This window comes from Triticum dicoccoides, chromosome 5B, assembly GCF_002162155.2.
Source record: "Triticum dicoccoides isolate Atlit2015 ecotype Zavitan chromosome 5B, WEW_v2.0, whole genome shotgun sequence".
NCBI classification, from domain to species: domain Eukaryota; kingdom Viridiplantae; phylum Streptophyta; class Magnoliopsida; order Poales; family Poaceae; genus Triticum; species Triticum dicoccoides.
The window spans coordinates 220,142,255-220,153,941 of NC_041389.1; the positions used below are offsets into that span (position 1 = coordinate 220,142,255).

At 43.8% G+C, this 11,687-nt stretch overlaps 1 protein-coding gene across 2 annotated transcripts; it reads right to left on the reverse strand.

Moving 5' to 3' along the window:
• Window positions 1-3,209: 3,209 nt before the first annotated feature.
• LOC119308123 (5-formyltetrahydrofolate cyclo-ligase-like protein COG0212) lies at window positions 3,210-6,321 on the reverse strand. Of its 2 annotated transcripts, XM_037584248.1 has the most exons (7): window positions 5,910-6,320; window positions 5,603-5,693; window positions 5,130-5,356; window positions 4,763-4,838; window positions 4,207-4,332; window positions 3,962-4,126; window positions 3,210-3,557 (listed from the first exon to the last, which is right to left on the reverse strand). In XM_037584248.1, the coding sequence occupies exons 1-6, from the start codon at window positions 6,279-6,281 to the stop codon at window positions 3,966-3,968; spliced, it is 1,053 nt and encodes a 350-aa protein (XP_037440145.1). In that variant the 5' UTR covers window positions 6,282-6,320; the 3' UTR covers window positions 3,210-3,557; window positions 3,962-3,965. The 2 variants fall into 2 exon arrangements, with proteins under 2 accessions (XP_037440145.1, XP_037440146.1); XM_037584249.1 differs by lacking the exon at window positions 3,210-3,557 and having other exon boundaries at window positions 3,828-4,126; window positions 5,910-6,321.
• Between the last annotated feature and the right edge of the window lie 5,366 nt (window positions 6,322-11,687).

Here is an 11,687-nt window from a genome sequence, read left to right on the forward strand (position 1 = left end):
ACACTTAATGTAGCGGAACAAACATGCTTGTGGAGCTGAAATGGACTGTGATGAATGCGGATGCGGCCCATTTGCACCTGTTTTTTAGAACTTTTTAAAAGGTATGTAAATTATAATCTCAGTAATAAAAATAACGTTCAATTATTCATGTTGTATAAATATTATACACATAAACTAAATAACTTACGTTTCATAATTGTTCACGTATTATTTTAAAAATATTCATATATTTAAAATAATATTCATGAATTCCAATTTTTTTGGATAATTAATAACAAATCAAGTATTTTAACATTACAATTCCAAAGTATTTTCTAATCATACAAACATGTCCATAATTATGTGCACATTTTTATAGTTCAATGTTCGTAAAAATAAATATTCATAATTTAAATTTAAAAATTCATATGAATATTCATTCGTGGGTAATGTTTAAATTATATAATATTTTTTAATATAAATCACGAGTGAAAATTATACCACATGAATGTTTGTATTCATAATTTTGTATAATTTAAATATAAGTTACAAGTGTATTTTTTTGTATCAATTAAATATTTTACTTCATAAATATTTAAATGTCCGTATTTACCAGACATTTTCATAATACATGTGTGTATATTTAAATAATTTTATTTATTAATCATTAATATGCACATTATTTTTATTACTTATTTTTTACAAAAGTATTAAAAAGTCAGTGCGTGCAAAATGTGTCGCGCTATTTGCAGCTCATAGAAGTCCCAGATGCGTTCTCCTTGTACTACATTAAGGACTCTTATCAGTGTTTCTCATTGCAACGTGAATGGTGGAATTGTTTGGACGGCTAGCTATACAGCAGTTGGTCTTGAGTTCGAGACGCGAAGGCGTTTGATCCGTTTTTATTTTCACGTATTGATAGGCGGGGCCCATGTGTCATATAGTCAAAATGAAATGGCAGCTGCCGCGTTGTTAGGGGCTTTCTGTGAGAAATAAAAAAATTTGAGGGTGTTTTCGCAAAAAAAAGGCCATAGACCTCCTCTACGCCTTCCCGTCACTGACAGTGGGCCCTATGCCACGCTGGCGCGCCAAGTCGGCATCGATTTCGTAGCCAAGTGTGATTAGCACCGTATTTGCACGTCCGAGCCAAGTTGTTGCACCAGTTCATTGTATGCCGCAAGTTCTAGCACCGAAGTGACCGTTTATGCCAAGTTTAAGCACCATCGGTGTAATTAACTCTTATATTTTATATTTAGATAATAGAAATCGATACACTTTCATTTTCTATTGTATGTACGTAGTAGAGTGTAAACTCGAATTTGGTAAACCAAGCTTTCCGTGCCGCCGCAAGTTCTCCGTCGGCAGAGACGTCTTTTGACTTCGTACGGACTGGCACCTGTCTAGCCATACAAACACAAGATGCACACTCTCTCAGTTTTACGTGCAACTCAAAAGACCAAACAACGCAAGACGTGAGATCATCATCATAGGAATAGTTTCACAAAGTCAAATACGTCACGTATATGACTACGACAGGAAGACAAGGTCCCTTACAAAATTCTGGCATGAATGGGGTTCCTTTTCTTTTTGAAAAATGAACCCGGGGCTGGGACTCCCCACCTGAATATATTTCTCAATTTGATAATCCATCATGTCTGACTAATTACAAAGGTGAATTACATAAGCACGTGTAATCGTGATAAGAGAATAGGAACGCCATGAGGTGGCCTGTTTTTGTTCTGGTTCCTTCATCCGATGTGTCTAGAGCATCAGGTCTTCAATGATTCGCTTAAGGATGAAGACACTGTGGTGGTTCTGTGGTCTGAAGGCCACAAATTCTTGGAATCCCAAATCTTCCATAGGATGATGAGAAGCATGGAGGCCAGATCATCGAATCCACGTGGCGAGGAAGGCAGCAATCTCAAAGTTCGTGGAAGGTGTCAGTAGGTGAGAAGCCAATCCTTTGCCATATTCACTTCGCGAGCGGGCAGTCGATGAAGATGTGCGAGTTGGCTTCACCATCGAACCCACATCTTGGGGAGAGGGGGTTTGAGATGACATGCTTGAGAAGAAGATTGTTTTTGGAGTTTAGTCAACCATGGAATAGAAGGCAGGCAAATATCTTCACTCTGTTGCGGACGCATGCTGATCATATGGGCATTGAATGAGCGTCGGTGTCGTCGGCCTGCATGGTCAGTTCATAGGCGGCCTTTGTAGTGAAGTGTAGACCGCCGTTGAGGAAGCGCTCGTCTGGTTCCGGCCACACCGGAAGTCCTGTAGAAGCGACAACAAAGAGCACAACTCGGTAGCGGCATTCGATGTTAGGCGGCTTCGAGCCACACGAGCAAGTGGTGTAATAGTATGCGAGTAGAGGCATGGAAATAGAGCAACGAATGATTTATGCAGCCAAATATCTAACCAAAAGTAGGTGTTGGTGCCAAAGTTTGTGATTACACCACTGCACCACCCGCTTTGTCCGGTTATGAGGGGAGAATATCTAGTGCCACCAAGGCCCAGGTACTACTATGATACGGAATCCTGGGTCGTCGGATCTCAGATCGGACGACACATGGAAACTATTGGATCAGCTGACCCTATTTTCGGACTCCTAGGGGGATTTCTTCTTTTCTCAAAATGTTGTCGAGTTTTTGGGAGTTGTCTGATTTGAGAATCTGACAGTCTAGTAGCCCGAATCACAGTAGCACCTAGGCCTCGATAGCACCAAATATATTTTTCCCCGTTATAAGTGTACATTTAGAAAATGAGTGTCATATTAGTTCTCTCTCCTCTTATTAGCCTCAACCAATTAAATTAAAGGAGAGAATGGGGATTGGGGATTATGCGTGGGAGAAGAATGGGGCTTGGAGGAGGACATAGGGTGAGGGAGTGATTTTTTTTTCCATGATAATACGTGTCTCATTCATATTATAGAGATCAAAGTACAAGCCTTGTAAAAATCCACATGACAAAGTAATAGCATAACATCTCTGAGCTTGACACCAACGCCCGTCACCTGCATCCGGCACCACCACAACAGCCATCGAAGAAAAGAATGACAGATCACCTCCTCACCCGAGCTCGACGCGGCTCCATCGCTGATATGCAGTTTTGTGGACCTTTAAGGTGGCTCACCAAAAATGAAGCCATTATCGTTGAACGGATCGGTCCGGGGCAACACCCCGTACACTTCTTTGAGATAAGATTTGTAATGCTAGATGTACACATATAACTAGACGGAGGGAGTAGATCGCGTTATTATACACACCTGAGACCGGGAGATTGAGACAGTGTCTCAAGGGCACGGTCCAAGAAATACAGGAGACAAACAATCCATTCACACGTTCAAATTAGGGAACTTTTGGATAAGGTGGCTGGATCATTCCACTGAATTTTAAATTTCAGCGTTCACAACCTGTCATCTTTTTCTTCTTTTTTCCGCGCAAACCACAATTTAGTTAAGTGACTTCGACAAATTGGTCACAACTCTCTTGAAGGACAAAAGACGCAAGAGCCAATCACGTAATGCCGCATCAGCGCCGGGATACATGTGCGCTCTGACTGTTCCAACGCGAACACATCTGCAGACACGTCAGCAGATAAGTTCAGCCAGGTATGATGCACATCATTGGGATCTAATTAAAATTGGTCATGCCACAAGTTGGGTAACATTTCCGAATTCTGCACAGTATAGAACCCGTTTTCTAGTACTCCGTGTGTCTCAAAATATAAGATGTTTAACATCTCATATTTTAGCGTCTTATATTTGGGGACAGAGGGATGCGAAGACCGTCACATAGGCCATGGGAACAGCCACACGAGCACACATTTATGTTGCCGACTCAACGAAGAAGATGAAACAGTATGACCTTTTGTAAACAAGTCTTTATAGACCCAATATTTGAACCGCGCAATGCTTAACATATCTTAATTTTCTCTAAAATATATGTATAATATTCAATAGAATCAGTTAAGATACACATACTTAGTTACCGCCCTCTTCTTTTTCTTCGTTGAGCTGTTGGGGGTAGATTCTCAGATGGCCCACAAGGAAGTATTGTTCCTGTCTCTTGCTCTATGCGTCTCTTCAGCTCTCTTAAAATTCGAATTTGGCCCAATTTTTCGGGAGATAGTTTTTCCCAATAAATCCCTGCACAAACAGAAGTTCGTCAAAATCTGGTGGTGGAAGACTTATTTGCAACTTTACCAAGCGAGAGGAATCAGTCAGACCTTGTGGCTTTGGGATTGCAGTATTTGTTAAGATGACCTGAGTTGGGGTGCAGATAATATCAACCGGTACATCATGAATTAGCAGCTTTTCAACTGGAATGTCATCCACTAATTGCTTGTCATGTACTGTACCCGTAGACAAAATGGTAAGTTAATACTACGGGATAGGTTATTACTCAATCTTTCAAATAGAAACTAATGAATCACCAATTGTTTCCACTTCAGAAAAGAAGAGGCACAGCATGTCCACATAGATGGTTCTTTGAAGAAAATGATCGATGAAATACAAGCAGGATTGTGGATAATAAAAAACAATATCCACCAATATCTCAACCATTTCTAGCGTCACGACTATGAAGTTAGGTCCAGTTAGCCACAGGCTATTACATAAAAAGGAAGTGCTGACAAATATTTTGAGAAAAAAAAAAAGCTTGCACTCATGCTGAAGAATGAGAAGATGCCCACCTATATATCAATTATCCTAGTTCCTACATTACCAAACCAATTAGATCTGTATACAAACTGGATCACCAGCTGATACATAAATAAAACTCACCAGTTGTTACTACCATGGTCGAATCATCTATAGCTCCCATATAACGAAGCATCCCATATTCCAGCTCTGCAAATCCCTACGATCAACGTTCACAGATAAACTACAGATAAGAAGCGAGAAAATTCGACTTTTGGTAGACAAAGCACAGTTCAGTTTCAGGGCAGCATTGACATTGTACATAACTGTTTGTATAGTTCTCCATTTATAAAAGGAAAATGGCGCAGTAGAGGCTTTCCCTACTGTTTCTTCATTAAAGAAGCAGTATTGACATTGGCAAAGGTCAACATTTGATCTTGATCATTGATCCAAGTATAACAAAATCAACTCTAGTTCAGCTCTTCAACTGCATGTGCAAGAAAATAATTACCTCACCCTTCCCTAGTCGTGCTCCCGTGCTTGGATCAACTGCAACCGACCCAATCACAATCAGATCCACTTTAATCACTTCATCTAGATCTATCGGCCTTCCATATTTGACTGCGCCAACAGAAGTGCATGCTTCAGGAATGCATCCAGTGGGTATCATCTGAGATTCTAGAACGGAGAAGAACCCCGTCCTGAGCCGTGGTTGCGGTGTCAGAAGTTTCTTATCGCCTGAATGATTCCAGTAGCACCATTTGTAAATAAAGAAACACCTGGTCGAGTATGTATGACAAACTTATACTGAGTAGTGGGCTAAAATGAGCATCAGGTTCAAAGGGGCAAATTGTATGGAAAGCTATAAGCCTCATCAAAGTCTGTTCTGGCTTGCATGGATAATACAAGAAACGAAACAAGATATCAACAGCCAATAACATGCAAGTTTTTAAGGTATGCAAGGAGAAGCGGCAGCCGACTCACCTGAGAGTGTTAAGAATCGAACTTGCTTCTGCGGCGAATCCGGATTGACCTTCACGCATTGTGCATTCTGAAACACGTCCAACCTCCCTAACTAGTGAGATTCAGAAACATTTCCACGTCATTACAGAGTTATATAAGCAAAAATAATGAAGGAACAATCAGATAGCACTAGCAGGACCAAAGGAACTCCCCAATTTTGCGGCTGGTAACATCAACCACAATCGGAGACAGGAACAGAACAGCGTGCTAGTTTTCGTGGTGGGGGCTCCGTGGAGAGAAGCGAAAGGGAGGCGGGGGGAGAGCGGACCGAATCGGCGGCGGCGGCGGCGCCATCGAAGTTGGGGATGCGGTGGTGGACGGGGCGGGGGTTGCGCGCGACGCCCTCGGCCTCGAGCACGTCCCACACCCGCTTTCGTATCTTCCACTTCCACGCCCTCGGGTCCGCCTCCGCCTGCGCTGCCGCGGCGGTGGTCACCATCGAGGCCCGCGCGTCGGCGTCGAGGCGGAGCCGCTCGGCCTCGAAGGCGGACGCGTCGAACGAGGACGACGACGAGCTCCTGGACGCCGCGGACGCCACAGCGACCATGGCGCGGCGGGAGGACGACGCAGCGGTAGCGGCACCGGCACCGGCGAAGTGTAGCGATAGCGACGGCGAGGCCGGGAGGAGGAGGGGAGGCATGGCTTCCGCTCCCGCCACTCGTGCGTGCGCGAGCGTGTGTGTGCTTGTGGATGGTGAGCACATGCACACGTGCACTTGGGAATCTCGCTGTGCTGCTGGCATGCGGGCCCGCTCTGGCAGCGAAACAGATGAACGAACCGTGGGGCATTTCCAATTTCACATTTACCTTTTGTCGATGATTCTTTGATGCTTATGAGGACGGATGCTGAAAATGCAAACACGTTAAAAAGGATTCTGGATGATTATACTATGACCTTGCCACAAATGGTGGGTGTGGCTAAGGCCATGTTTGGTAATCCACCGGCTCCGAGAATCTGTGGAGTGGCTGTTTGCTCGCTCCAAGTTTTTGAGCTACAGCTCCGCCTGCTCCCGGAGCGGAGCCGCGGAGTGGAGTGATACCGAACGGGTCCTAAATCATCTACTCCCTCCGTCCCAAAATATAAGAACGTTTTTGGAGTATTTATTTCAGCCTCAATACAAATGTTGATGCAAAAGTGGAGGTATGCCAAATTATGGATATAATGACGGAGTCTCTTTCTCTTTCTGATTAATATCTGGGCCTTCCCTCTATAATTGTGGTGGATAGTGTGGATTATTTTAAACATCTTATTGAGACAATTTAGAAAATTATCGATGGATGAAAAAGAGAGAACTTTATCTTATGATGGTAAGGAGGCTCTGATTAAAGTGATGGCCCAAGCCATCCCTACGTATGCGATGAACGTATTCAAATTCCCGAAGAAAATTTGCAAGAGGATCACTGATCCTATTTTGCACTATTGGTGGGGTGACATGGAAAACCGATGTAAAATGCATTGGTTTGCATGGTGAAGAATGTGTGTCCCAAAGGATAGAGGTGGCATGGATTTTCGTGATATGCACAGTTTTAATCTGGCAATGCTTGCTAAACAATGTTGGAGGCTCATTGAGCATCATGATTGTGTAAGAGTGCTTCGATCAAAGTACTCCCCCTCTGATGAGTTGCTCAATTGTGAGTTAAAAAAGGGTTCATCTTATGTCTAGCAGAGCATTTGGCTGGAGTTCATACCTTTTAAAGAGGGAGTACTTGGGGAATTGGTAATGGCTTGAAGATAAATATTTGGGAGGATTGTTAGATCCTAAAAAAATTCTTCTTGAAAAATCATCGCAGTCTATGAAAACAGAGTGCTTACTAGAGTTCATGAGCTTATTGACCCTATTATTGGCGTATGGGATGGAAGTTTGATTAGGAAGAATTTTTGGCACATATACGATGAACTTATTCTGCAAATTCCCACACATCGATAGGACACAGAGGATCATGTTGCATGGCAATAAAAAAATTAGAGTTTTTGGTGTTTGTTCGGCCTACTGTAAACAATGGGAAGATTCCTATGCCAGTCTGAGTCCTAGTTCTTCTATCTCAAGCGGTTTGTCGCCTCATACTATATGGAAGAAACTATGGAGACTGAAAATACCAAGTAAAGTGAAAATCTTCATCCACAGATCCTACCATTCCTCGATGTTCTGGCTAATCTATTATCTCCACATCAACGCAATGCCCTATTTGTAAGCATCGCGCGGAGGACGTGGTGCATGTCCTGTTTGTAAGAACCATGCGGACGGATGCATGAAAAAATTGCGGGTCGGCATTGAAGATGCCCTTACCTAGATGTGGTTGAACCCTAGTTTTATCTCTCGTTATTTACTGGATGATGTAAGTGTTATTTGAAATTAATAAAGCTAGCCATGAAAGCCTTCGCGTCAAAAAACTCGATAAAGTCAGGCACAGATCTATGAATAGGGAGCTTAGTTTCTTCGGCTATGATAGGGAGCTTAATTTCATCGGTCGTGGTTCAACAAATGGAATTGCTATTCTCGATTCAAACAAGACACTGATTTGTTTACGGAACGCTCTTCATTTACACCTTTTAAGAGCATCTCTAGCAGCCCTTATAAGGCTAGCCCTTATAAAGGGTTTACAGTTCGTGCTTTCGCTCGGATAAGGGCTGAAAATAGTTGTGGCATAACAGAAACCTCAAATGGACCTTTAAAATTTGAAAATAAAATTTTGCGCGAGAGAAGAACACAAACATTAGAACTAGGTGCATCCATAGATACATGATGATCCATACATAGTTGATTTTTACATAGACTAGATCAGAGGAGGCTGCCTACCCCTAACCCTAGTGCCCAAAATGGGGCTCACTGGAGCCCTCCGGGTGCAGCGGCGACGCTGCGGCGTGGCGACGATCACTCATCATCATCGTCGGAGGTGAGGTCGATGTACATGGAGCCTTGCGTGTCGGTTTCGCGGCGCCACGCCTCCATCTTCTCATCGAACTCCCGCGCCTTGGCGAGGCCCTGCTCGTACAAGAGCTGGTTGATCTCGTTGTCTCGGTGGCGGGGCTGCGCCACCTTGTCCTCTTCCCATGCACTGCGCTCGAGAATCACTGCCTCGATGGCGTCCGCCTCAGGTAGTCCTCCGGCCCGACGATGTCGACGCGCGGCTCCTCCACCTCGGACTCCCTCTTCACCGCATTGAGCGGCGGGAGCTCCCCCGCCTCCCTCCTCGTGGAGCCATGGGAGCTCCTCTGCCTCCCTCTTGACCAATGGCAGCGGCGTGCGCGAGGTACTTGCGTCGGAGGAGCTACCCGCGCCGAAGAGTCGAGTCTGCCACAAGTCGTACTCCTCTGTCTCGCGACGGAGGAGGGACGGCGGCGGCTCAAGGCCCCGGTTCGTGTACCGCCGGGCGAACCGCTTCCTCGCCGCGTCGGTGGCTACCCAGCGCTTCCGCTTGGGGTCCTTGCCTCTGTCAGCGCCACGACCGGACCTCCACATCTCAAGCCGCATGGTGGCAGATCCGTTGGCGGTAGCAGAGTGGGGCGGCGGATTTGGATTGCCGGCGGTGAGAAATTGGAGGGGAAAGGAGGGATTGCGGCGGCGGGGATTGGGTTTCACCCCGTATAGCGGCAGTGGACCCATAGATATACTGCACGAATGCACGAGGGGTGTTTTTCAACGCTTTATGGGCCAGGGCGACTATACGGGGTCTAGTCTGGCCCAAAAAAAGGGTCAAACCCTTATAGTCGCCGGAATTTTACGGGTGATGAGGACATGACTACCTTGGATAAGACTAAAAATATTGCATGCATGCATATTTGTGAGGTGATTTCTAGTGCAAACTATTCAATAATCTATTTATGTTATCCAGAACAAAAATACTTCACACACTTTTGTGTTTTGTCTAATTGCAGGTGTATGGGACATTTGTACAATCCACATATGAAGATAAGGGAAAAGGAGAAGTTTAGGTGATGTTCAAGACGTCACTTTTGGGCCAAGAGAAGATAGAGTCCAAGTCTCTCACGTTCTGGATTCAGATTCGGACTGCACAGACATACCTGACTCAAAAAGCCAACAACTTTTTCATACGGATTCTAAATTGGGTGATTCTTTTTTTGTTGGAAACTAGATGTTGTGCACTTTCCAACCTAGTTGGATTCACCTTCAAATTCGTCCGGAGCGTTGAGTTATGGACGAAACAATCTGATGCTGCAGCAAAATCCGAGTTAAACTACAAGTCCAAAGGTGTTACATCACCTCCACTTGGGCCCATTGGCTTTGTACGACCTAGGGTTAGTTTTAGGCTGCCTTGGGATGTCCTCCCACTTCCTTGGCCGCCACCCCTTGCTCCTATATAAGTAGATCCATCTAGTAGCTTTTCCCTTGGGTTTTGTTTAGATTAAAAGTTCGCCATAGCTGCAACTTCGCGTACTCTGTTTGTGTTCAAGGACTAGACAAAGGCGTCACAGAACCCCACCTTGATCAATAAAGTTTTCATCTTATATTCGCAATATCCAGATTGCAATCTCAGTTTCTTGCTTGTTCTTCGTTTGCTCGCAGGAAACAGACCCTCGTGGTCAGGTTGATCTTGTTCCGGCGTGGTCAATAACCTCTCGGAGTTGGTTTAGCGATTGCTAAGGCGCGACGTCCTCGCACGTTCGTAGTCGGATCGTCAAAGTCAACTTCCACCAAAGCGATATCCATCATCTCATCGAAAGACGTGACACCTTTGCCACTATCAACGGGCTAGTCGCTTTTACAGCATCTACTGGTAGAGATGCCCTAAGTCTTTCCTTCTCTCCGCTTCCTTCGATAAACAACAATTCCCTCCCTTCCGCTTCCTTTGATAAAGAACGGTTCCTTCCCTTCGCTTCCGTCGATGAACAAATTAATGAATGCATGAAAAAATGAGGCTGAAATTTGAAAGACTAGCCACAATGAATAGTAACATACAAATATCCGTAGACTATGTTACTATTTTTATAGTGGGTAGTAACATAGTGTCGTGTCATGCAAAGCTTCATTTATTAGGTTATAGACTCATATTGCATTGGGACATGTGATGTTACAATAACTAGCTAAGTTACTCAAATTACCTCTCTCCTCATTAACTCATTGCCACATAAGCAAATTTGCTGAGTTAAACTCGATGTGGCTAGTCTTAAGAGCAAGTATAATAGGGTGACATAAACTTGCATCTAGCTGCAACACAAGCTCCAATGCACTATGTGAGAGAAGAAAGTGCGGTCAAGCATTAACTATATAGTGTATAAGACTAGCCACAATGGATAGTAACATAGAGTAGTAACATGGGCATATTACTACTCTATGTTACTGGAGCGTAACATACTCCTATGTGTGGTACTCCCTCCTTTCGGTTTATAAGGCTCAATTCAAAAATCTCATCAACCAAGGTAGATGGTGAGTGGTGAAATACTTTTTGTAGTTTGCAAAAGCACCCAAATAATGCTCTTGTTTTCCTCAAAAAAGTATGTTTACCAATGCATTAATTGCAATGCATATATGCATAAACTACATGCATTGGTCAATTTTCTCTTAATGATGAGCCCTATAAACCAGAAAGAAGGGAGTAACATGCAACACTTCATTTATTAGGCTATAGACTCATCTTACCTCGATATGTGTGATGTTACTTATACTAGTAGTAACTAGCTATGTTACACATGCTTTTTTTTCATTTATTGCTTGCCACATCATCTATTTTATTTAGACATGGATGTTACCAACTATGTTACTCTCACTATGGGTAGTAAAGCAGCAACTATCACATGAATGGGCTTCTAGGTTGGCTATAAGTGGGGTGACACAAAGACAGAGCTAACAGCCTGCTATGTTATTAATCTTACTTAAGTTGGCTATAAGGTGGCACAAAGATTGAGCTAGCAGCCGGTTATGTTATTAATCTTTCTTAGACGCCATGCGTACAGACCTCGCCAGAGAACAAGCACAATTTTTTCTGAACCAAATTTTCCTTCATTCGATGCGCCATGACCCTGATCATGAATAGGTTTGATACCAGATCGTGACAACAAACACGATTGTCCACGTAGAGGCTACAGC